General features: G+C 45.6%; 1 protein-coding gene across 21 annotated transcripts in view; it reads right to left on the reverse strand.

The window, feature by feature from the left end:
* NRXN3 (neurexin 3) overlaps positions 1 to 27729 on the reverse strand; it is a 705883-nt gene that overhangs the window by 103269 nt on the left and 574885 nt on the right. For 14 of the 21 annotated variants that reach the window (XR_011024153.1, XR_011024152.1, XR_011024151.1 and 11 more), the window contains one exon: positions 8253 to 8330. The exons of the other annotated variants lie outside the window; for them this stretch is intronic. Coding sequence is in view for 11 of the 14 variants with exons in the window: in XM_068254458.1 (XP_068110559.1) it covers positions 8253 to 8330 (78 nt within the window). In the remaining 3 variants the exon portion in view is untranslated. The remainder of the gene's footprint in view (positions 1 to 8252; positions 8331 to 27729) is intronic. 21 annotated transcript variants of the gene reach the window in all.

Raw genomic sequence — 27729 nt, forward strand, 5'->3', positions numbered from 1 at the left:
GTTCACTTCAAGTGCTCTTTAGTCAGTTCAGCATTCACAAATCTATGTAAAGGTCCACTATCGTGAAGAATTGTAAAATGTAAAATACATGTAAACACATACAAATAAAAAGTATGTTTCGTCCAGAGTAAAATCAGCTATAAATCACTTTACTCCTGTTTTGCTGTCACTTACATTAGTTTGTAGAATTCTGACAGGTTTTTGACTAGACCATCTCTTTATGAGGGATTCTCAGTAATTCATCTATTATTTACAAAAGCACTCCCTGGAACGTATTTATACAAAAATGCAGAGCGCCCCTCCCCCCACCTGTTTGCACACTATTCTGGCAGTTGGACTGAGCAACTGCCGTTCACAAAGTGCTTTTGAACATAAAGAAAACCCCGAGAATCCCCCATGAGGAGCTGGGCAAGTCCAACACCTGTCAGTTCTGTCAGATTTCTACTACCTATTGTAAGGGACAGCAACATATGAGAAAAAATAATTTATAGTACATTTTACTCTAGGAGAAATGTTCTGTTTATTTATGTGTTTTTATGCATTTTGAATTTTACAATTTTTTAGCGGTCCTTTGACTTGTTTCCCCTTCTCAACAAGTAATCCGCTAGTAACGATTACGCAAAACTTCACATACATTTTCGCAATTACGGCTGTACGTAATTAGGACTTGGAACAGTCAATTGATTTTGTGTAACCCATTCGTAATTTCACGTAATTTTTACGTAATCTCATGTCGATTTCAGAGGGTAATTGCAAAGCCCTCATACAGGTTATCACAGGGACGGATCTAGACCAAGTTGCCCCAAGTTGCGCCTGGGGCAAGGTCAGGTTTTGGCGCCTAAACTGCCATTCCCCATCCAAATTTTGCCGCTTTTTTAAGAATTCAACAAACTGCGCCTGGGGCAAGAGACCCGCTTGCTCCCCCCTAGATCCGTCCCTGGGTTATCATCACCAAAATTGCTACGCATATTAAGAAGAAGGGTGGGAACAAGGCATAAATATGCAAAGGAAAAATGGGTTTAAACTCTGGCCTACCACCCCTCACAAGTGCTCTAAACCTGCAGCTGAACCTTCCGTGTCCTTACCTTTCCCTCTAGATTGTAAGCCTTTGGGCAGGGTCCTCATCCTTTTGTGTCCTACCTGATCATGCACCTCCATTACTGCGCACCCATGCTATGCATCTGAGTGAACCTAACTTGCCTAATCTCCATGCTCCCCTCCAGTGACTGACTAAGCATTACTTTGTACTCATACTGTGCTGCATGATCTGGTTTTCTTGTATTCCTGTATTGTCATATTGCGGTTTGTGACCCCTAAATATTGTCTGTAACCTAAACTAATGTCCAGCACTGCGTAATATGTTGGCGTTTTAGAAGTACAATAAATAAATTAATAATAATAAACTCAGAAAAATTTGTTAAAAAATCATTTTCTTTTTCATTTTAAACTCTAATTTTCTCACAAACTACAAGGTCTTTTTGAGAAATTACATTTTTTTTTGCCTTGTTCCGACTATTCCCCTTACCATACGTGGCAATTTTGGTGATGGTAGCATGTATGGGGGACTTTGCTATTAAATTAACCATTAAAATTGGCCAAAAAACACCCCAAAGTCATGTAAAATTGCAAAATAACGGTTCCTGATTATGCTTATGAACAAATTACGATGCAAAATCAGGCTTATGCGAAATTTGAGCTCATCACTAGTCAATGGTCAGGAGGACAACCCTGTGACTGTTAATGCCAGTTGCTGGGACTCTGAAGAAGGTGGCAGGTAAGCTCCTTTACACCCACTAGGCCCCAAGCACCTGCCTAGGTTGCCTGGTGGATGATCCTGCTCTGCCGTCACCATCGTCCTCCGTCCAGGCTTCACAGAGGTGGAATTAATACAATCTCAGCCATCACATTACATATTACAATCGTGTTGTGCAGGTGAGGTGTCATTATATGCCATTAATCTCGGCACTCTCATTAGGCCACTTCCCCCCCCCCCCCCCCAAAGAAGGGAGCCCGGCCGTTGAACATGGAGCAGCAGTCACTTGGAGGTGCTCCTCCGAGGTATTGACCCCTTAATCATGCCGCTGACATTAGTACACCTCGCTTCTGAGGAACGTCTAGAAGTCATTTACTTCGGCCTGCTGTCCGTAAACCCGATAACAGCTCGGGCCGAGATTCATTAACAGATCGTGCATCACGCAGACGCTGATCAATAACTGGCATTGACCTCCTTGTCCTCACAACCTGCACACAGCCCACAGCGCTCTTCTCTGCGGTTCCCGTCTGCAGGCATTGCGAGGAAAGAACGAACACGGTGAAATAATGAACTCAAGACAGAAATATCCAACACAGAGGAGAGAAACCAGTAGCTTGATCAGCAGAAGTTTGATGCCCCCCCCCCCCCCTCACTCACACCCTTTCCCTTGCCTACCCTCACAGCCTGGGGCCCATCTCACAAGGGTTATAAAACAAGTGTGGCCATCAAAATCTTCACAACCATAACAAGTGTAGCCACAAACACACCTGATCTGACGGATGGACCCGATAAATCGGAGGGAATGAAGTAATAGTTCCTTACAACTGTAGGCCTCCCTGCGGTTGCAGTAGCTACTCCCCTGCAGTTACACACCTGAACATGTTCTGCCCCAAGGCCAGGACCTCAACACCAGCATCTACTCCAGCGACAGAGGTCCCCCAAGCCCACCTCCATTCTACACAATGAGGCTGGGGTTTATGGAGAGCTATCTGCTTAGGGAACCCCAAAGTAAAGGAGTCTGAGATTGTAGGAGATGGAACATGAACAAAGAGAAAGTAAAGAACGCTGAGCTCCCAAGATGCCTTTGGTCAGTGAAATCCCCATCACACTACAATACACATGGTGATGCCTGGAAAGGTAGGATTTTCGAGTTCTTTCCCCACCACTGAGGGACTTCCACCAGACACTCTCAGCTATATTTGTTGTGTAGATAAAGCAGCTTGGCAGGACTTCTATAAGCTCCCGAGATAATAACAGTTGAGCTAATAAGCTTCAGAAGACCGAGCTCTCTGCGACTTTGAAAGTGGTGGAGCTCAGTGGCTTTTTTGCATAGATAACATCTGGAGTTTCTTAACTCTTCATGTACTGGAAACAATATTACACTCATGTCTCTGCTCCTAATGTTTTATTTCTTAGCTGTACTACACATACCAATTATTGTATCATCATTTTTTTTTTGCTTCAGCGTCTCTTTAAAGGACACCCAAAGTGAGCAGGACATGGAGGCTGCCATATTCATTTCCTTTATAAACAATACCAGTTGCCTGGCAGTCCTGCTGATCTCTTTGGTTGCAGTGTCTGAATCCCACACTTGAAACAAGCATGCAGCTAACCCAGACATTACTTTAGCCAAAAACACCTGATCTGCAGCATGCTTGTTCAGGGTCTATGGCTAAAAATATTAGAAGTAGAGGATCAGCAGGGTAGCCAGGCAATCTGCACTGTTTAAAAGGAAATAAATGTGGCAGCCACCTTATCCCTATCACTTCAGGTGTGCTTTAAAGCAGGGCTTCCCAACTCTGTCCTCAAGTATCATTAACAGTCATGTTTTGCTGGAAACTGCACATATTTGCAGGTGGGGTAATCAGTGTCTCAGCAGAGCGGATTTACTTCCTTAGTGGTAACCCTGAGTCAGGCTCTGGGCTGGAAATCCGCAGCTCAGAGCGGTAACCCCGAGTCTGACTCGTGGTAGCCACCCCGAGGTTAACGCAGCGGGCGTTTCAACTTACCTCACCCGGGATCCAGGCACCTTTTTCCTATGTCTCTATCACTTACAGTAGATAGTAAAAATCTGACAGATCTGTTTTAGACTAGTCCATTCTTCATGAGGGTTACTCTAGGGTTTTCTCCATTTTCAAAAGTTGCTTAATCTAACTGCCAGAACAGCATGCAAACAAATAGATCCTTTTCAGAGAGGTGCTTCTGTAAAGAATGAAGAAAACCCTAAGTAATTTTGTTGTTACACAATGACAATAAAGTACTTGAATCTTGAATCTAAGAATCCCCCATGAGGAGATGGACTAGTCCAAAGCTCGTCAGAAGTTTGCTATCTGCCGTAAGTGACATTAACATAGGAAAAAGGTAATTTATAGTGCATTTAACTGTACAAATGTAGTTTTTATAAGCGTTTTAAAATTGTACAATTTTTCACAAAAGTATTTTTTCTTTTAAGATAAGAGAGTGAGCAGGAGCCATTAAAGAAGACAACTTACAGTGACTGTCAACAAGCAACTGACTGTTCTGCACACTTTATCTTTTTAGCTTAAATAAGGGCTGCACATCTATGCAGTCCTGACCACGACAGACCAGATCTGGATACCTAGATTGGTGCTCTTAGAACTCAGGTCTGTATGAGGACATAGAACATTACCAGTAACAGGACAGCCATTGAGGTTACCTTGTGACCACCAAGCAAAAGCTATCCATAGTGTGACTACACAGAGCACAGAGGAACCAGCCCAGGGTCTCCCAAACCATGTCCTCAAGTTCAACCATTGAGGTACGTTTTGCTGGTATTATTCTATATGCTCAGGTGGATTAAACTGTGTTCAAGTAACATGGTTGAGATACTTACATTGATATTTTAAAACACGCACCATTGATGGAACTTAAGCATTTCAGGAGACCCTGATGTGGAGGAATGAACTTACCATCTTCCGATTCCACCAATGGAGCGTGTTTTGAGGATATTAGTGTAAGATTGAATCACATTATTAAGACACAGTTTATCCCATCTGAGCATATATTAGGAGACCAAAAAACATGTCCACTTAGTACAACTAGAAGACAGTGTGGTTTTTCCTTCAGATCAGGGCTTACCAAACATGCCCTCAAGTCTCAATAACAGTGCCTGTATTGATGGTATAATCATATAGGCCGAGATGGGGTAGGATGCCCTAATAACGTGTCAATATGCTCAAAACATGCACCATTGGTTGAACTTCAGGATGTGGAGATCTTGGTCAATGGTGCATCTCAAGAATATTGTTTTGAGTAGTTCAATTAAATTACCAGGACATACTCTGCCCCACCTACGCCTACTGTATGTGAGGAAACCAGGAACACAAAGGACAGGCTGAGGAAATGCTGCTCCACACGATCAAACCGATTTTCAAAGCAGCAAGAACCAACTTCCCACCCCAAGGACACATGAAGTTCTGGTACCTTTTGCCACGCCAGTTCCCATTCTCTTGAACTCAGGATTCAGAAGTCTTGTGCCATCTTCCATTCCTGAGATACTGAGCCCTGGAAAACAGGGACCCCGGTATGGATAAAAAACATCTGCCGACAATTTCCAGAGGAAATCTCAGCCATCCTCCCCACCTCGGGCGATGTTTGGAAAATGCAGAGGCTCAGTCAGCAAACAATGCAAATGCAGTGTAGATGGGATAGCTGCTTCAAATGGAGAGATGGGATCCAGTCCAGCAGCTGTGATGGGCAGGCAGTGCTCCTCAGTGCAGCGATGGCACAGTGCCACCAGATAGGGATCCTGTGGCAAGAGGCTACCGGACCACAAATGCCACTGGATCAATAATATACAGCACAACCACTTCACTACAGTCAGTAGCTACATTATGGGCCTTGAGGGGCATCATGAAGATCAGGCATACCATAAGTTGGCAGACAAGCTGAAAACTGGTTATCAAAAAATGTTATGATAGGAAAGTGTCCACTCCCATGGCAACCATTTTTTTTTCCAACAACTAATCTAGAAAACATACGAGTCTCTAGATAAGTTAGGCCCTTAACATCTCTCATGGAAAAGTCCAATTCCAAGTAATAATTTTGGCTTCGGATAGTGGCGTAAGATCTGCTTTTGGATTTTATAGCTGTCATAAGTCCCCATTTGTGAGATTTTTTTGTAGACTGGGCAAGAGTTAGAATTCTTAGATAGTTTGTCCCCAGAACCACCTCTTTTCATATTAGAAGCCACCTAAACTCCATTGAAGTCCCAGAGACATACCGTATTAACATTGAATATAAGTCGAATATATACAGTAAAATGAGAGAAAGTCTATGCAATGGGGTCAGAGGCAGCAATAAAAGCCCACAAATGTTTCCAACCACTTTCTACACAACTCAAAACAAAACAAAAAAGTCCTGGAATTGGGCAATAACTTATGTAAGGTTGTCCTGTCAGGGCTCACAGTGATCATATAATACAGGTATCATAAGGCGGGATGATCTATATTGTACAGCAGATTGGACCCTGGAAAAAATATCAATGAAAAAAATTGGGCAGATGTCTCAAAAACAGTGCAAGGAAAACTGGAGGAGAACCACAACAGATGGTCAACTTTCTGCTCTATTTCCGCACCCATTTGCTCCATTCTCCTTGCGTGGTTGTATTAAATGTGCCCCATTATGAGTCTTATAGCTGCGTCCCAGGTCCTTCCTTTTCTCCACAAGCCAATGAGACCACCATTATAAACAGCACTCTTATTGGTTAGTGGACAACAGGAAGAGGAGCCAGAGCTCCATGGAGAGGTGGCAAGGCCTCTATTCAGTCCACATCTGGTATCAAGGAGGTTCTTGAGTGAACATTAGAGCATCTGGAATACTATAGAACAGGCAAACGCCTTTTGGCACCAGCACTTGGTCCATTGGCAGATCACACACCTGAAAAAAAAAACCCTGATAAGTTAATTGTAAAGTGGTTAGTGCTGTATATGGGATCTCCAGTTAGTAACGTGGCCAGGCTCGGCCATTGCCTCCATAGGCCACAGGTCATAACGGATAGGAATAGTGAAAAATAGACATATCCAATGAATTGTCTTTTTCTGCCCAAAGCAAAGAATTGTGGGAGGAGGACAGTGCCTGTCTCACAAACATGACAGTAGGTGCTTCTTTTTTTCCTTTAAACGGGGAAGTCACATGACGTTCAGGCAATGAGCTTCCATCCGGTGGACAGTGAAATGAGAGTGGATCAGAACCAGCTCTGAACTTTACTTAGGCTAATCACATATCGCCCGTTAATTTACGTTTTAGTATGCATGCAAAGTTCCTGATCAGACGTGACCTGTCACACACAGTGGAGGCAGCCTACCTATAGACTGGAAAAATAGCTGACTACGCCATGAGGGTGACAGGTACACTTAAACGCGTGACTTGGAGAAGAGAGTAAAGTCAGTGCTGGCCTGTCCTCTGCAGACTCATGCAAACCAGTTTGGAAAGACAGTAAAAAAGGCGTTGAGAGTCCATGCCTGTACACCAGACATGGAAAAAGCTAAAAGATAAGAGAATTGGTACAAAGACATAACCTTGTGGTCCCCCACTGGCCAGGAATACACACCATTTGCGGTCCCGGTGACTCAGGCTTGGACCACTTGTTTCAAAGAGGTTAATATGACACGTCTAAGTATTGTAATATGTTGGACTGTATTACTCCTGCCCTCATCTGCGCTGTGGCCTTACAGCCACCTCTGCTTTGTACACGTATGATGTTGTCCTACCTGCAGACAGAGACGACACAGACTACGCAGCTTCTCTACACTATATAGTATTAGACACAACTGAACTGTGGCTAACGCCTCTTGCACCTGTCTTTTCATATTGACCCATAAAAAACCCAGAGCATAACATCAGAACAATATGGATGAGAAGATGCAGCAATTTTATGAGTCCCGAATGAAGGAACCTCCAACATACATCATGCATCAACCAACAGAAGATGCCGGCAGACAGGTCCATGCACATGCCACGAGAACAGCACACCACACCAGAGGCAGCGTTAAAGGGACATGATTGGCCAGCCAGACTTCCACCGGGCTGATAGTTTATGGCCTCGCTCCTCTCTCATTGGTCTACACTTCCGCCTGGCGATTGGCCAGCTCTATGCGAGAAATGAATTATGTGGCCGTTAACACACCAAACAACATTTCATTTCTTCGTAATGAAATTGTGGGTTATGAGCCTGTTTTGTAGATTTATGGGGACCTTGCGGTGATTCATTAAAATGATGCTACTCGATGACTATCCAATAAACGTTACTTTAATAAGCAATGAAGCTCTCGGTTAAATATGGCCGTCATATTACCTTCTGGAAAGTGTTTAAAGCTTATGATCGATAACAAATTTTACAAGGCTACTTTCATGGTCCCTTTAACAGTTACGTGGAGTTCGGTTGTCTGCGGATTGGACGCTTTGGTCCCATTCTGTGAGGAGCATGCAGCGGGCGGAGGTGGGGGGGAGCATGCATGGACACAACCGTATGAGTTACCTTTATCCTGTTGACCCTCGTCCTGGTTCCGCGGTAATTTATAGGACAATTTCGGTTTTTGATGTAACTCCGTGTTCCCTTAAGGTTTAAAAGACAGCGTTAATAAAAGTTTGTCGTTGAGTTGATTTCACATTATCATCGCTTTTCAGCACAGAGCGTTTCCAGAATACTCCTCATTACATTTTATTGCACGCTTTAAATTTCTTTTCTTTTTTTTATGTTTATGTTTATTCTTTAAAGTTTAAAGATTGTTTATAAAATGTTTTTTTATTGCTGCTATGATGAAAGCATTTCTTCAATGACAACAGAATATTTATGGAGAGAAAGACTGAAAAACGGGAACCTTTTCAGTGGAGAAAAAGCATGAAAATATTCTATAGAGTACTGAAATTGTTCCAGCTCTTATAATAATACAAGATACTTTTTATAAAACATACAAGAAACATCATACAAATGCTGCAACACTGTAATGCCGCAAAAGTCCTGTCAATATGTAATGAATGTACTGTGTAATGTATTAATGTACCGGACTGCAGGGAAGTGAGTGAGGCACCAGCCTAGGGTGCTGCAGTGAGGAGGGTGGGGGTACATTAGTGCAGCAATGGCTGGAAAGGGTTGACAAGCAGAGACCCCCCTCACTATCAGCCCAAGAAGGTGATTGATTAGGGGAGGGGGCATACTTTAGAACCTCAGTCTTGAGTGGTGCTGCAATAGACCGACGGACCTCTACCGCCTAGAGCAGGGGTCAGGAACCTTTTTGGCTGAGAGAGCCATAAACGCCACATATTTTAAAATGCATTTTCGTGAGAGCCATACAATATGCTTCAAACTGGGACAGTGCGCTCACGTCCCTGTTGCCAGACAGGAGAAATACCGACTAACAGCTTGTACAATTAGCTAGCTGACTTGGGGGTTGATTCACTTTGTAGGATGAGATCCCCGCACTTTGGCCCAATAGGCTGCTTGTCAAGTGACAGCCTGTTGGGCCAAATCAAAGAGCGGGGATCTTGTCCTACAAAGTCACTGGACCTGAGAGGGCCCAGGGTAGGACAATTGGAGCAGCTGTTCGTTTTGGGGGGAGCGCGAGTAAGTTAGTGGTGCGTGCTACAGCAGTGTAGCTTAGTGAATCAACACTTAACTGTGAGCCAGATGTAGCTATCTAAAGAGCCATAGGTTCCCTCCTGAGCCATAGGTTCGCTACCGCTGGGCTAGAGCATGGAGATGGGGAGTCTATATTGTAAACCCCGTCTGCTGTGTGTAACTCTGCATATGGGAGAGCACAGGAGGTCTAAGGAGAGTGAGAGAGGAAAGTAGTTTGGCCTCTCTTCCCACGTGCCCTGCCAGTTTGGCCAGGCCCCATACAGCGCTACCTGCTCTACTGGACAATGAATTGTCTATGGACCTTATACATAAAAAATACGACAGCTAACGAGTCAAGCCCGAGGGAGGGGGTGAGCGAATGTAGAGGGGGAGGGGGGGGGGAAGAGAATATATCTGTATATGACTAACATTTTCTACCTCTTTCCTTCCGCACCTGGTGCCCGATTATCTGGCTACAATGGCACCAACATATGGGGGTGGGATGAACCAGGCTGACAGGGAACAGTCTTGATGATAGAATACGCCTCACGGGTCTCACACTATGAAGATCACTCTAACACCAAATGCTGTATTTATAGACCTGAATTTCCACACCTGGGTATAAATAAGATCTATAACAGGAACTGCGACTGCCTGTCATATACTGCACAACTCTCACAAACCCTGCTGACACTCCACAAATACGCGCGGGTCGCATCAACACAACAAAGAAAAGAGCTGGCACATCCAAAGTCAGTGCAGTTTCTAGGCTAAAATGCACCCAGGGCGAGGGTGTAAAAATTGCGTCCCCCCCCCCCCCGAGCAAGGTATGGGTGCCCGCAGTATAGGTTAGCCAGGTCTAGTTGCACTTAGTATAGGTCCCCCCCGTATAGGTAGCCAGGCATAGGTGAGCCAGTATAGTTGCCCCCGCTATAGGTTAGCCAGGTAGGTGCCTCCGGTATAGGTAGCCAGTATAGTTGCCCCCAGTTTAGGTTAGATAGGCAGGCGCCCCCGGTATAAGTTAGATAGGTAGGTGCCCATGTACAGGTTAGCTAGGTGGGTGCCTCTAATATAGGTAGCCAGAATAGTTGCCCCCTGCATAGGTTAGATAGGTAGGTGCCCCCAGCATAGGTTATTTAGGTAGGTGCCTGCAATATAGGTAGCCAGTATAGTGGCCACCTGTATAGGCTAGCTAGGTAGGTGCCCCCAATACAGGTTAGATAAGTGCCCCCAGTATAGGTTAGATAGGTAGCTGCCCCCCAGTGTGGGTTAGATAGGTATTTGCCCCCCAGTGTAGGTTAGATTAAATAGCTGCCCCCCAGTGTATGTTAGATTAGATAGGTGCCCCCCAGTATAGGTTAGATAGGTAGCTGCCCCCCAGTGTAGGTTAGATTAGGTAGCTGCCCCCCACCGTAGGTTAGATTAGGTAGGTGCCCCCAGGATAGGTTAGATAGCTAGCTGTCCCCTATAATGGAGGGGGGAGCCGGAGCCGTGGGGAGGGCAGCCCGACCTCTCCCTCCCTCTCCCGGGCCGCCCTCCGTGCTCCCCTCTCAGATGCAGAGCGAGCAGCCGGGAAGCGCTGTTTACAACTCACCTGCCTGGCTCCAAGCGCTGCTCTCTCGCCGCTGGTCTGTCTCTTCTCTCTGCATAGATGCGGATACACACGCTGCTTCCTGCTAAACAGGAAGCATCGTGGCAGCGTGTGTATTCGCATCTATGCAGAGAGAGGAGACAGACCAGCGGCGAGATAGCAGCGCTTGGAGCCAGGCAGGTGAGTTGTAAACAGCGCTTCCCGGCTGCTCGCAAAACGGGCATGTCCAAAGTCAATCTTTATTGGTTCCATGTAAAAGAATAAGGCTAACGTTTCGGAGCCACGTAGGACCCCTTTATCAAGGCAATGTTTGCTCAGAGGCAAAGATCTGTCTGCTGCTGTACGGAAGAGGAAGTGGGAGTCTGGCTCCTCTAGACACTCGCAGAGAGTGATGTGTATTCATCTGGGATAAGCAGCAGTCAGATCAGATGCTGTTGATCCCAGATGAATACACATCGCTCTCTGCGAGTGGAGCCAAGTAACCAAAGGAGGGGTCTGCACACAGTCTTAGTGGAGCAAAAAGTGCAAGTTTTTATTGCTCCATTACACACATGCAATGGCCAAAACGGTGAGATGAACATTGCATGTGTGTAATGGAGCAATAAAAACTTGCTCTTTTTTCTCCACTAAGACTGTGTGCGGACCCCTCCTTTGGACACTTGTTTATGCTGCCTAGGAGTCCTGCACCAGCACTCGCACAATACGGTGTGCGGTTCTTTATCTACATTGTTTAGAGGAGCCAGACTGCCACTTCCTTTGCAGGCACTTTTGCACAGCAGCAGACAGATCTTTGCCTCCGAGCAAACATTGCCTTGATAAAGGGGTCCTATGTGGCTCCAAAACATTGGCCATATTCTTTTACATGAAAAAAGATTGACCTCTTAAAGACTATGGGTTTAACCTCCCCGGCGTTCTATTGAGATCGCCAGGGAGGCTGCGGGAGGGGTTTTTTTTAATTAAAAAAAAACTATTTCATGCAGCCAACTGAAAGTTGGCTGCATGAAAGCCCACTAGAGGGCGCTCCGGAGGCGTTCTTCCGATCGCCTCCGGCGCCCAGAATAAAAAAGGAAGGCCGCAATGAGCAGCCTTCCTTGTTTGGCTTTCCTCGTCGCCATGGCGACGAGCGGAGTGACGCCATGGACGTCAGCCGACGTCCTGACGTCAGCCGCCTCCGATCCAGCCCTTAGCGCTGGCCGGAACTGATTGGTCCGGCTGCGCAGGGCTCGGGCGGCTGGGGAGACCCTCTTTCGCCGCTGCTCGCGGCGGATCGCCGCAGAGCGGCGGCGATCAGGCAGCACACGCGGCTGGCAAAGTGCCGGCTGCGTGTGCTGCTTTCTATTTGAGGAAAATCGGCCCAGCAGGGCCTGAGCGCCAGCCTCCGGCGGTGATGGACGAGCTGAGCTCGTCCATACCGCTCAGGAGGTTAATTCTTTGATTCTTTACTCTATTGTGCGAGACAATACTACAAATGTGACACTCGTCATCACGTCATTACACACACAACATTATCACACACATCACAGATCTGCACACCGTGGACTAGTAGTGACCAGATTTGTGAGAAGAAAACTCCACCAGGTGGCGATAGTCAATTTTTCCAGAATTAAAAAAAATCTTGCCTGCCCACTGAAGATGCTTTCAGCATTGGATAGGGGACACATGGGATAAGCTGTGTGTTCTGACATCTCCCCTAGTTGAAGAAGAAGGAAGGAGGTGCCTATAGAATACGTTATAAAGACATGAGGTATCTTACCTCTCCAGATGAACAAACTCAGAAAAACAAGGGTTTAGGTCAGGAGAGATCATTTAATCAAGAACAATTAAAGAATACAACGCATTTCTCGGTTCTCTACCCGCTTCAACAGGACAATAAAGTGGCTTAAGGAATTCAGTTTGTAGCGTGAGCGTCAAAAACAGCCTCCCGCTAGCTTTGCTAGGCTATAAATAGTGTCTCCCATACTCAGCATTAAAGGACACCTGAAGTTAGATATGGAAGCTGCCACATTTATTTCCTTTTAAACAATACCAGTTGCCTGGCATCCTGTTGATCTTTAATGCATCAGTAGTGCCTGAATCACAACCCTGAAACAAGCATGCAGCTAATCCAGTCAGAAAGAAACATCTGATCTGCATGCTTGGTCATTGGCTCGTATGGCTAAAAGTATTAGAGGCATTGGGTAACCAAGACAGCCAGGAAAACTGCATTATTTAAAAGGAGATGGCAATAATCAGATGTAGGTTTATGAAAGATACATTTAGTTCATTTTAAAGGGTACCTGAAAAAAAATATACACATACCTGGGGCTTCCTCCAGACCCCTCCAGGTTGATCGCTCCCTTGCCGTCCTCCTCCTGGATCGTCTGGAACTGGCCCTGCAAACTCCTCCAGTTGGGGCCAGTCTATGCGGGTGCGGTCCGTTGCGTTCCCATGTACGGGAGCATTCTGCACCTTCACAGCAGTACTGCCCTGGCGCAGAATGCTCCCGGCCAAGGACGCCTGCGCAGTACGCCCAAGACCAGAGGGCTTTGCTGGGCCAATTCCGGATGATCCAGGAGGCAGAGGACGACGGCGAGGGAGCGATTGGCGTGGAGGGGGATGGAGGAAGCCCCAGGTATGTATATTTTTTTTTTCCTCCACTGCCCATCTCAGATTCACTTTAAATAATACTGAGATCTTCCATGCTGAATTGAATGAGACAACACCTCTGGATTAATGCTATCAGGGAAGAAATATATAGATTTTCCACAATATATCCCCCAAGACAATGCAAAAGTAAAATGACAAACAATGAACGCTCCTTGTTTTATAAATGGAAATGCCGAGCAGAGGTGGAGTTCTGCCTTATGCTTGCTCCATCGTCTCACGTCCTGGTTCTTAATTTGCCCACTCAGAGTTAGAATCCCCCTGCGCTCTGCCGGTCACCTTACTAGACTAGCAGGAGACAAGGGCAATTGTTGGCGAGCTACGAGGGGCGGAGGAGGCTGCTCAGCTTCCCTCAGGAATTTCCAGAAACTGATGCTGTGACAGACGCAAGCAAGTCACTGTCAAAGTCACTTAGAGGAAGAGAAGCTAAAAGGCCGACTTCACTGCAGAGAGAGGAAGCTGACACCTGGGAGACGGACTGCGTGTAGCTGATATTATGGAGGAAAGCTCCTCCTGGCAGTTTAAATATATGCTGGGCAAAGATACTCATCCCTTCCATACAGTCACTGTCTAACCAACCCTAAGAGAGGACAGTATGTCGATACACCACAGAAGAAAAACCTGCATGAGGTTCACCCTATGAGGGGACAGTATGTCGATACATCGCAGAAGTCGTCTCTAAATGAGGTCCACACTAGGAAAGGATAGTCTGTGGATACACAGCAGAAGAAGGAGGTTCACCCTAGGATTGTCTGTGGACACACATCAGGTGAAGGCACTGCATAAGGTTCACCCTAGGAGAGAATAGTCTGTGGGCACACTGCAGTAGAAGGCCCTGAGCGAGGTTCACTCTAGAAGATACAAGTCTGTGTACACAAATCAGAAAATGGTCCTCCATAAGGCTCACCCTAGGAGAGGACATTCTGTGGATACACACCAGAAGAAGGCCCTGCATGAGGCTCACCCTAGGAGAGGACATTCTGTGGATACACACCAGAAGAAGGCCCTGCATGAGGATCACCCTAGGAGAGGACAGTCTGTTGGTACACAACAGAAGTAGGACCGGTATGAGGCTTACCCTAGGATAGTCTGAGGATACACAGCAGAAGAAGGCCCAGTATGTGGTTCCCCTTAGAAGAAGTATACACAGCAAGAGAGGGTTCTAATTTAGGCTTACCCAAGTAGAGGGCAGCTTGTGGACCCAAAGCAGAAGAAGGCCCTGCAATGAGGTTCACCCTAGGAGAGGACACACAGCAGAGTTCAGTTTACCTCTCCTTTCCAGGGGCATATCAATAGGGGGTGCAGAGGTTGTGACCGCATCAGGGCCCTTGGGCCAGAGGGGCCCTCCCTCAACCACAGTATTAGCGCTCTATTAGTCCTGTGCTCATAATAATCACTTCTATAGATGCTTTGAATAGTGGTAATCATTAACAAACTGTTCGCCGTCCCCTTCTTGCACCTCTGACACTGTGGTTGCCATTGGCAGGTTTAGGAGCGCCGTATGAATTGTTATGTATAGAGTGGGGCCCATAGCTCCTTAGCTACGCCACTGCTCCTTTCTGTGGTTTATTGTTGCGATTTGTTGTTCAGTCACTATTCGGTCGGTCATGTCTGACTGCCTCTCAAAGCTTGTCCAAGCTTATGCTTGCTGCTTACATTATACTATCTAGCCATCTCACTCTCTGCCCTTCCCCCTTTTGCCCTCAATCTTTCCCAGCATCAGGGTCTTCTCCAATGAATCCTGCCTTCTCATTATGTGTCCAAAATATTTCAGCTTTAGAATTTCCAGTGGACAGTGAGAGTTAATTTCTTTAAGGATCGACTGATTGGATCTTCATGCAATTCACGGCACTCTCAGAAGTCTTCTTCAGCACCACAATTTGAAGGCGTTGATTATTCTATGCTTCTTCTGTGGTCTCTTCCCATTATTCTCCATCTCTACGCCTCCACCATAATAATCCACCGCGGACCTGTCTCTCCCATAGTTCATATTATATGTCATATTCCACCAGACCTCATCAGAGCATACATCACGTTACTTCTCTCCTCTCTTCCCAGTATCATATACAGAGATGGTGTGATCCACACTGCAGACATCAATCCCCCTGTCACCATGACAGACAGCTGTACATTACCACAGGAATATTGCCAGCTTTATCTGTCCAGCGGACTAGAACCCAATAAAATGTCTCGTACAGAAAATGACAGCAAGGTGGCTGCGGAGGTCTCCTTCAAGCTTTTAGTTGTACAAGTGTTGTGTGTCAGTGACATGCGTTCCCCTCTGACATCCACATAAGATAAAAGGACTCAATAGCTGAAGTAGCTACAAAGGGCTGGAGGTGGAAGGGAGAAACCATCATATAGAACATATAATTAATGGAATAGAGAGTAGAAGGCAGCAGAGGCCACAGGGCACTTCACCGTGAACACAAACCAGAAAATGCTTTTATGACAATTAGCTGTGAACGCATCTTTAATGAATCATCTGAACCCTGCTACATGCTCCTCTCTGATGGACCACTGTGACCAGCATAGCCAGGGTGAACCTCTAACCACCATCTACAACTCAGTTTGTATGATATTTATGTATTTCATATTGTGCTTTATCTGGTGACCAGTAGAAGAATCTGTGCACATATGAGAAGACCAAGAGAAGCTGGGGGGGGGGGGTCAGGTCAGTAATTGGCAGAGCTGGAGCTACTAGAAGCATCTGAGCACCAATGAGAAGACCACAAACAGCTGGAAAGATATGGGCGGCTATGGTCAAAACTGGGACAGCTGAAGGGTTCCGGGCAGCAAAGGGAAGGCCTGAAGCAGCTGGAAGGATATGGCCACTAACATGCAGACCTGGAGCAACTAAAAGGATATGGGTAGCAATGGGCCTCCCTAGAGCAGCTGGAAGGACTAGGCCAACAATGGGAAGATTAGGACCAACTGGAGGAATGTGGACACACAACAGAAGTCCTTGCATGAGGTTCATCCTGGGCGAGGACATTCTGTGGGCACACAGCAGAAGAAGGTCCTGCAAGAGGTTCAACCTGGAAGAAGACATTCTGTGGTCAAACAGCAGAAGAAGACACTGCATAAGATTCATCCTAGGAGATGACAGTGTGTTGGTACACAGCAGAAGGTCATGCATGAGGTTCACCCTAGAAAAGGACATTCTGTGGACACACAGCAGAACAAGGCCCTGCAGACCTGGGATAGCTGGAGGTATCTGATCAGCTATGGCCAGACCTGAGGCAGCTGAAAGGATCTGGGAAGCTATGGCCAGAGCTGGGGCAGTTGGAGAGATTTGGGCAGCTATAGCCAGAACCGAGGCAACTGGAGAGATGTGGACGCCTGGAGGTATCTGGGCAGCTATGGCCAGACTAGGGGGCAGCAGGAGGGATCTGCATACACTGGCATCTCCTTTCCTCCCCCGGCACATGTACAACAGGACACACATTGGCCTCTCCTCCCCCGACACATGTAGTCTTTTGTGTTCTATTGCTAGTGGCTCTTTCCTTTTATTCTCAGTAAAGTCAGACAAATCGCTGCTCGTTGCCGTGGTGGCCCCATGAGACGTGCGCTCGGCGTATTCCTATCAGTCGGCAGTGTGATCCTGAGCTGCTCTCTTGGTGGCACTGTTTAATCTCAGGATTAGTCAGGAGTTCACAGTCTGCCCTGAAAGGCTTATCAGCTTCCGAGAAGCTTTTATAGCGAGGAGCGGAGAGGTTCTTTGATAGCGGTAATTATATTCTGCTTGTCAGATCACAGGGAGAAGAACAATGATGCATGGGAAGAAGGAAGGGTGGCGGTAATAGGCCGTCCACTGCCTCCTCCAGTAATGTTACTGTCATCTTACTTCACTCATTATACTTAAACGCTGGCAGAGTCTGGACTGGCTGTGCTGCTCCCGCCAGTGTCACGACGCCCGGAACATTAGATCGGCCGCGGCGGAGAAATAATTGTCTCTTTTCCACCTTTGTTTGACTATTGATAAGTTTTCAGGACATAAACGACTACGCCAATTGCAGAAAACTAACCGCTACCTCCACAAACGCTGATTGGCTAAAATGGAATTCGCAATGCTGACCTCAAAAGGTTAGAATTCCGTGATTACGTCATCCGATAAAGACAAAGGGCGGTCCCTGCTATAAAGCTCCATACACAGGTTAGACCGCGGTTGTCATAAACTAAAGGTAGCCACTAACAGTCCAATTTCTAGCAAAAAATGTGTTTGCGCGATCAGATAATTTTGTTTGGAAGTGATCGGATTGGTTGTAAATTATCTCCGTTGATGGGCACAATCGATTATGAACGATTATAAAAAACAGATGTCCAATTGGATTTTTGTCGAACCAAAATTTGGATTTTCTTGTTGGTTGTGGAAAACAAAGGTTTACCTTCTTAAAACTCTTGTTGGTTGTGACAGATAGGAAGTAAAGATTGGTTCTATGATGGAGTAGGGAAGGATGTATTGCAATATTTCACTTTCGATCACAATTATCTGAGCGCTCAAATGATTTTTCGATAGAAATTGGATCGTTAGTGGCCACCTTAATAATGAACGGCGGGTCGGACATAATCGTTTAAAAAAAAAAAAGCTCCAACAACGGTAAGAGACAGCTATCGTCCGTGTAGACAGATGCATCGTGGTGGATCAGTTCAGATGATAATCCCTCTTACCGAATGATAATAAGCAATCCATTCAAAGTCCGCACTTCCGGGTCCTCATATTTACACTTCCACTAATGATCTGATCGTCTCACCGTCGTTGTGCCGTCCCTGAATTAAAATGTGCACAGACGTCCTTCTCTCATTGCCGACCATTGGGGATCGGTCATTTTTCTACCGTGTGTACAGAGCAGTTTGGCTCACTTTGTGGCTTGCAGAACTGAAGTGGAGGAAATTTAACTTTGCCGTGATTTAAAGGAAACCTGAAGTGAGAGGGGTATGGAGGTTGCCATATTTATTTCCTTTAAACAATACCAGTTGCCCGGCAGCCCTGCTGATCTCTTTGGCTGCAGTAGTGTCTGAATCACACCAGAGACAAGCATGCAGCTAATTTAGTCAGACTTCAGTCAGAGCACCTGATCTGCATGCTTGTTCAGGGTCTATGGCAAAAAATATTAAAAGGCAGAGAATCAGCAGGACAGCAAAGCAATCTGCAATTTTTTTTTCAAAGGAAATATATATGTCAGCCTCCACAGAAATATATATATATATATATATATATATATATATATATATATATATATATATATATATACTAGCTGATAGCCCGGGACGGAGCCAACACCGGAGCCTGGTGTTGGCTCCGTCCACTTTTTCTAACCCTAACACACAATTACTCAATGACCAAGTTTGTGACCTTTGCGGTCTTTGGTATCAATAATCTGCATTGAAATGAAACAAATCTGATAGGCTGTGTAAGGTCCCACCCCCTTTTCTGAATTTAAACCCCAGTCACCCAATGACCAACTGTACCAGGTTTGAGGCCTGTGCCATTAACAGTTCAAGAATGGTAGCAATTAAATATTCCCCTTGAAAAGCAACAGGTAAAGTTTGATTCACTTTTGTAGGCTCCACTCACTTTTCTGAATATTAATCCCAGTCACCCAGTGACCAACTGTGCAAAGTTTAAAAACCCTGCCATTAGCAGTGTAAGAATGGCTGCAGTTTACATTTTCCCAGTGAAATTTGTATTTGTCTCCACCCACTGATGACCCGGCATTGCCCGGGTATGTATTTGACTGGTGTTGGCTCCCCCCCTTTCTAACCCTAACACACAAACACTCAATGACCAAGTTTGTGAGCTTTGGGGTCCTTGGCATCAATAATTTGTATATTCCCATAGAAATTAAACAAATCAGATAGGTTGTTTGTGGCTCCACCCCTCTCCAGCATTTGAACCCCAGTCACCCAATGACCAACTGTAGCAGGTTTGAGGCATCTGCTATTAACAGTGTAAAAATGGCAGCAATTTAAATATTCCACTTGAAAATCAACAGGTGAATTTTGATTTGCTATAATAGGCTCCACCCACTTCCCTGAATATTAATCTCAGTCACTCAGTGACCATTTGGACAAAGATTGGGAACCCTGAAATAAACAGTGTAAGAAGGGCTGCAGTTTACACTTTCCCAGTGAAATTTGTTTTTGGCTCCGCCCACTTTTTGTAACCTGGACACAAAGTCACTACTCAATGCCCAAGTTTGTGAGTTTTGGGGTCCTTGGCATCAATAATTTGTATTTTCCCATGAAATGAAACAAATCTGATTCACTGTTTGTGGCTCTGTCCTCTTTTCTGAATTTGAACCCCAGTGACCCAATGACCAACTGTACCAGGTTTGAGGTTTGTGCTATTAACAGTGCAAGAATGGCAGCAATTTGAATATACTCCTTGAAAAGTGACATGTGATTTTTGATTGGCATTTTTAGGCTCCACCCACTTTTCTAAATATTAATACCAGTCACCCAGTAACCAGCTATGCTAAGTTTGAGAACCTTGCCATTAACAGTGAAGAAGGGCTGCAGTTTACAATTTCCCAGAAAAATCTGTTTTTAACTCCACCTACTTTTTGTAACCTTGACACACAGTCACTACTCAATGACCAAGTTTGTGAGCTTTTGGGTTCCTGGCATCAAAATTGTGCTAATGGAAGCAGTTTATCCAGCAAAGAAATCTGGCTGTTTTTGGCTCTGAATTTGAACCCCAGACACTTAAAGAGGAGCTGTTAGGTATAGGGTCTCAGAGAAAATAAACACATATATCAGTAGCTAAAGATTGGCTGTACTTACATTACATATGCATTTCACTGTCCACGTTTGGATTTCACAGAATTTGTATATAGTATATGCAGAGATAGATGCTCCTGACAGCTCATGGCAGGCTCCATGTTTGTGAAGCCAAATGTGTCGTCATGTCCTGCCTGCTTCTGATCACAGATAAGCTCGTTCTTGAACAACACGGTGTGCAGTGAATATTAATGAGCCATGTGGCTAGGAACAATAGCTGACTCCTGCAGTGTAGTCTGCCCGGAGATTTATCAGTGCTACGCTCTGGACTGATTACACAAGCTGCTGTACCGTCTCATTAGCAGCCGAGGGGAGGGCCCCAGAATGCTTTGCAGTTTAGCTGCGGCTTGCGTCTTTATGGGTCTATAACAGACTTTAAGATAAGCACACATCAAAGGTAACTGAAATGTTTATCTTCACTAATGGCTTTTGAGCTTCCTTCTAAACTGTTTAACACAGGAGAATAGGGGTTTAAATTAGCTTCTGCAGCCTGACAGTTACTCTTTAACGACCGATTGTAGCAGGTTTGAGGCCTCTGCTATTTAACAGTGTGAGAATGGCTGCAGTTTCAATATTCCCCTTGAAAATCAATAGGTGAATTTTGATTGGCTCTTGTAGGCTCCACCTACTTTTCCGAATATTAATCCTAGTCACCCAGTGACCAACTGTGTGAAGTTTGAGAACCCTGCCATTAACAGTGTAAGAAAAGCTGCAGTTTACATTTCCCCATGTAAAAAGTTAGTTGTTTTTGGCTCCGCCCACTATTTCTAATCTTGACATACAGTCACTTAATGACCAAGTTTATGAGCTTTGGGGTCTTTGGCATCAATAAATTGCATTTTACCATTGAAATTAAACAAATCTGATTGGCTGTTTTTGGTCCGCTCCCTTCAGAATTTAAACCCCAGTCTCCCAGTGACTGACTGTAGCAAATGTTAGTCCTCTGCCATTAAGAGTGCATGAATGGCAGCAATGTAAATATTCCCCTTGAAAATCAAAAGGTGAATTTTGATTGGCTGCTGTAGGCTCCACCCACTTTTCTGAATATTAGTCCCAGTCACCCAGTGGCCAACTGTGTCACATTTGAGAACCCTGCCAATAACAGAATGGCTGAAATCAATCTAACAAATCTGATTGGCTGTTTGTGACTCCACCCCTTAAGTGAATTTGGACCCCAGTCACCCAATGACTGACTGAATCAGGTTTGAGGCCTCTGCCACTAACAGTGTAAGAATGGTAGCAATGTGAATATTCCCCTTGAAAATCAATAGGTACATTTTGATTGGCTGTTGTAGGCTCCACCTACATTTTTGAATATTCACCCCAGTCACCCAGTGGCCAATTGTGTAAAGTTTGGGAACCCTGCAATGTAAAAAATGAAGTTGTTGGCACCGCCCACTTTTTCTAACCTTGACATACAGTCACTCAATTATCAAGTTTATCAGCTTTGGGGTCCTTGGTATCAATACTTTGTATATTCCCATTGAAAAATAAACAAATCTGGCTGTTTGTGGCTCCGCCCCCTTTCTGAATTTGGACCCTAGTCACCCAGTGACCAACTGTACCAGGTTTGAGGCATCTGCTTTTAACAGTATAAGAGAATGGTAGCAGATGAAATATTCCCTTTGAAAATCAAAAGGTGAATTTTTATTGGTTGTTGTAGGCTCCACCTTCCTTCCAAAATCTTAATCTGTCACCCAATGACCAACTGTGCAAAGTTTGAGAACCCTGCCATTAACAGTGTAAGAATGGCTGCAGTTTACATTTTCCCAGTAAAAGTTGTTTTGGCTCCGCCCACGTTTTGCAACCTTGACACACAGTCACTCAATGACCAAGTTTGTGAGCTTTCAGGTTCGTGGCATCAAAAATGTGTGAATGGAAGCAGTTTATCCACCAAGGAAATCTGATTGGCTGTTTGTGGCCCCACCCCTTTAGTGAATTTGGACCCCAGTCACCTAATGACCAACTGTAGCAAGTTTGAAGCCTCTGCCATTAAAAGTGTAAGAATAGCAGCAGTTTAAATATTCCGACTTCAAAAAAACCTTACTACCTTAGAAGATATGTTCTGGGGGTCTCGTGTCCCCCTGCACACCTGGGCGGAACCACAAACAGCCAATCAGATTTCATCCATTGACATCAATGGGAACATTTGGAAGGCTGCCATTCTCACAGTAATAAAGCCAGAGTCCCCAAACTTGGCACAGCTGTTCATTATGTGACTAAAGTTACAAATCTAGGAAAAGTGGGCGGAGCATAAAACAGCCAATCAAATTTCAGCCATTCATTTTAAATGGGAAAATGTATACTGCAGCCAATCTAAGATGTGAGCTGCTTTTCGCTTCCCGGCAATAAAGTGAGTTTTCATGCTCATCCAATCTTCCTTCAAATAGGCGCCTCTTTTATTAAGATCACTGAGATAAGCATTACTAACTAGTAGTCTGACTAGCTGGTGTTGGGGTGGATTGTTCCCCCGCAGTTTCCTGGCGTTGTGAAATGCAGAATCTCACAGCTTTTTATGCTTTCTGCCTCCCTGTGCAATCATTTTCACATTCAGGTTAATTAAACATGCACATACTAAATACGCGCACATTAAGTATGCACATAATTAGCACGTGAATATTTAATTAGCTGGGGAAGCCACGAGATCCAGCTGTTCTCCACATCTATACAGGAAACCGGCGCCGTATTTGGGCAAAATCCACCCGAGACCCATCCACAAGGCTATAACTAACATCTAAGCGGAGCATGTGACGGCTTTAAGACCCCCGGAACAGTGCAAACTGCCACCTACGGAAACACGGGCAGCCCTGCGCCCCGGCCTGCCGCTCCGCCACTTGAGAGAAGGCGCGGGAAGCATAAATAAGTTGTCAGATATTAATATGCACGGCGGATGCGAGTCTGGCAGGATCTGTGCATAAATAAGCCCAATAACAGGATTAGGAGAGCAGCGAGAAAGCATCAGGTCGCTCCGCTAGTGGCAGGCTGCAAATTTCTGGTATTTATTGCAGTGACACCACAAAGCGGCTCAGTGCAGATTGGCCAGAACTAGGCACCAATCAGAGCTGACGCTGCTGGACGCATCACTGCTGCCAGTACCAGGGGCGGGGCTGTATGTCTGTCACTCAGAGGGAAGCCATGATGTCATCTCTCTAGTGTCTGACCCCCATCTGTTCAATCACATAGCTCCCAACTGCCCCTCTTTCCTCCTCATTTGTCCCTCTTTCAGGACTTTGTCCCTTTTTTTATGTAAATACATACATCTCTCTACTAAAAAATGTATTTGATTGACTCTAAACTTCACATCGTTTAAAATGATATATTACGAATTTTAAAATGTTAATATGATGGAAAATGAACCAGGATAGAAAGGACCAGTGTGGTTTGAATTATAAAACCACACATTTTTCTTATGCAATCTTTATAGTATGTGTGACTAGGGGTGTGGCAGGGGGGCGTGACCAGGGGTGTGGCAGGGGCGTGGCTTAAGTGTCCCTCTTTCTCATCTCAAAAAGTTGGAAGGTAAGCAATCACAGCTTTCAAAGTGGCCAAACCGGATCCACTTATTTTTTTCAGTTGGACTGAGCAACTGCTGTTCAGTAAGTGCTTTTGTAAATAAAGAAATACCTGAAAATCCCCATGAGAAGATAGACTAGTCAAAAACCTGTCAGAGTTTCACTACCTACTGTAAGTGACAGCAACATAGGAAAAAAAGTAATTTATAGTTCATTTTACTCTAAGACTTTAATAGTGGATCTGAGATGAAAAACTAACTATAACAAGTAACTTGTCTATAAATCTTATCTAAAGTTTAGATAGTTTACACAGCAAATCTAAACAGTATATGATTATGTGATACAATGAGAGCAGCCATATTCTGCTTGTCATCATTACACACAGGCAAGCTGATCTGCATCTCCACCCCTCAGCCTGTGAAAACGCCTCTCTCCTCCCCTCTCCTTCGCCTTGCCTCTGAAATCTCTGGGTGGTAATAACGCCTCCTCTTCCTCCTTCGGGAAAAACCTCCTCCCCAGACTGAGCTCCCATGAGCACTTGCTACAAGGGACTCAGAATGCCTAGGCGCTGGAGGAGCTGTGGGCGAGGCTTGTTTAGTTTATCGGGAATTAGGGTATTAAAACAACAACAAAAAGTAGTATTTGGCTTGAGGAATGCCCCATAAACGATATGTAAGGGGCACAATTATGCAATGAGTAAAAGTTTATTTCGGATCCACTTTAATCTACTTTTTGTATGTATGCATTTTAAATTTTACAGTTTTTTTTGCTATAGCTGTCCCTTAACAGAACAAGAAAATAGGGGCCACTTAAGATAGATGAAATTGTTCAAGTGCTGACTTACCTCCAAACAGATGACACAGCCATCAAGTTGCTATAGATATTGAACATTTCGTGAGCAAAACTGACTTCATCAGGTCATAAAGTATATTATTGTATGCAGCGCTCTCTAACACTCTTTCCTTTTGTGCTGCCTCCCACTGTCACGTTTTATGAACTGAAGGATTGGGTTTTGCTCATGTACGAAGTTGTGAAATTTGGCAAACAGGTCACCAACACTTACGCTCTTTTTAACCGCTTTTTAATTATTTGATATCATTTGTTTGCCTCTTATTTCCTAATGATATTAACGGCAGTTGCATTTCATTTTGCCCAGATTTTGATTAGATGTAGCTGTAGAGTGCTGGCCACAAAGTGATTTACAACCTTTTTGAAATGTAATCTCATTACTGCTGACAGGTGCATCACTGTGGAATGTTTGTTTCTGAGTATCCCAAAGCCAGTAGAAACAATGCCTGTTCTCCCAAAAAGCTCTGGAGGGAGACATCCGCATTGCTAAACAGCCTAAGCTAAGCATCACTGGGAGGGCAGGATTACATACCATGATCGTGAAACCAAGAACATTACAATAAAAGTGTGTATCCTGTAATATATAATGTATTACTGCATGCTACCATATATCACTACAGGGCCTCTTAAACCTTGATTGGGAAAGGTTTTCTCACCTATGAATTGTGGGTGGGCGTGGCATTCGCTAGTCACATAGTTTGCAGTGGATCAAGCGGTATAAAGCAAGCAACGTCACTGGCGTGATCGAGATAGTAATACAGGTAAATGACCGATATCAGAGATATTGATTGTTTGCATGATCTCATTATACAGCTACGGCCCCCCTTAAAGTGCCTACTAACGGTACAATAATTTCCTCAGATACAATCATTCAAGCAGATTTTTACGATCAAATTGTGCAAAAGAAAGCAAAAAAAAAAAAAAAAACACGTAGTATGTGGAGAAAATCAACCAGATGTGGCGCCGTTCTATGAAATAGTTCCATATACAGTAGTATTTCTTCAGTTCCTGGGACCATCCTGTCCTATAGCTCCCTCTAGTGTCTGGATGCTGTAGTCAGGGTAATGTAACAGACAATGGAGGGGGGGGGGGGGGTTTGGAGTTAGGCAATCTGAGTGCTCCTCTTATCTGCAGAGTGGTGGGACTGACATCCATAATGCTTGGTGGTATTAAGTTCCTCTGGATTCGTCAGGTAGTAGACAAGGTGGACCGCCTTACGCCCATAGGCGGCGGCGGGTTTAAGTGGTTATTACATGGGGCCTTTCCATGTCAGTTCACGGAGACTGTCTCCGTGAACAGTGTGCGAGCCGCCGATTGTGGCTCGCACGCCTAATGTAAACACGCGGGGAAGAAATCCCCGCTGTGTACATCATACGGCGCTGCTGTGCAGCAGCGCCGTAAGGCAGATCGGCGATCCCCGGCCTCTGATTGGCCGGGGATCGCCGTCATTTGATAGGCTGAAGCCTATCCTACAATGCGCAGGACGGATATCCGTCCTGCGCAGGATAATAAGGAAGCTGGAGGTAAGGGGAAGGAGGGAGCGCAGAAAACGCTGCGGAGGGGGGCTTTGAAGAGCCCCCCCTGCTCGGCCATACGGAGCGGCCGCGATCAGACCCCCCCAGCAGGTCATCCCCCTAGTGGGGAAAAAAGGGGGGGAGGGGAAGTCTGATCGCCCTGCCTTGCTCACGATCTGCGCTGCGGGCTGGAGAGCCCACGCAGCGCAGACCTCAAAGAACAGCCCTGGTCCTTAAGTGGTTAATCAGAGGCGTAGCTATGGGGGGCAAGGGGGGGCATATGTCCCTGGGTGTTGTAATACTGTGACGACGTTCAGCGCGGCCCCTGCACCCCCACAAGCGTGAGAGGCGCCTCGCTGACTCCACCCACTGCAGAGGAGTGCAGAAGCGTTAACAGCAGCAGAAAAAGAGGGGTATATCTGGCTATCAATGGAGGGGGGGGGGGGGGGGGCATATCTGGCTATCAAAATGGTGGGACAGGGGGCACATGTGACTATCTAAACAGTATTTGTACACTTGACTCCACCCATGACCTCAACCACATTTTGATTTGTCCAGAGAGGGATTGCAAAAACTTTGGCCCCAGGCGCTGAAAACCCTAGCTACACCTCTGGCTTCAATGTTCACCAACCTTCAAATATGCCATGCAAAACCCCCCAAACATACATTATACCCAAAAAGCGACACTTTCCAACCAATCAGAGGAGAGCTAGCAGCCAGCAGCAGTAGATAAATGCACTGTAGGAATCTCGCTGGCACTACAATATCCAGCAATGACTGCGGCAGGAGGACAGAAGCCTAGAATGCGGCATTGCTTGCCTGGCTCCAGAGCCGCTGACACCGAGGCTTGGCACGGATTCCGGGCATACTGGCACTGCCATCACATTTTGTGAATAAACTTCAGTCAGCAGGTTCCAGAATCACTGATCTCCTTCCAAGTGTGAAGTTTACTGCCTTCCGGAGCGAGTGCCAACCGCGTCACCAGGGAGCCATAACCCGACTGATTTCCGGACCTTCACAGCTTCCAGCATGAGATCAATACCAACCTCCTTATGGTGTAACCCCTGCAGTGCCGTGTCCCTGAGAGAGTCCCTTCCCCTGCCAATACTGGTGCCCATAACCCCCACAGTGTCCTACTGTACACAGCAATAGTGCCCATAACCCTGCCACCACCAGTCACCATAGACAATATACTGTACACAGTGATGGTGCCCATATCCCCGCCACATCCTAACACCAGTCCACAGACATACTGTACACAGTGATGGTGCCTCTACAGGGGCGTAGCAATAGGGGGTGCAGAGGTAGCGACCGCATCGGGGCCCTTGGGCCAGAGGGGCCCCGTAGGGCACTCCCTGAATTGCAGTATCAGCTCTCTATTGGTCCTGTGCTCATAATAATCACTTCTATAGATACTTTGAATAGTGGTAATCATTAACAAACTGCTCCCCATCCCCTTCTTGCACCTCTGACACTGTAGTTGCCATTGGCAGGCTTTGGCGCGA

Source organism: Hyperolius riggenbachi, chromosome 9 (genome assembly GCF_040937935.1).
Source record: "Hyperolius riggenbachi isolate aHypRig1 chromosome 9, aHypRig1.pri, whole genome shotgun sequence".
NCBI lineage: Eukaryota > Metazoa > Chordata > Amphibia > Anura > Hyperoliidae > Hyperolius > Hyperolius riggenbachi.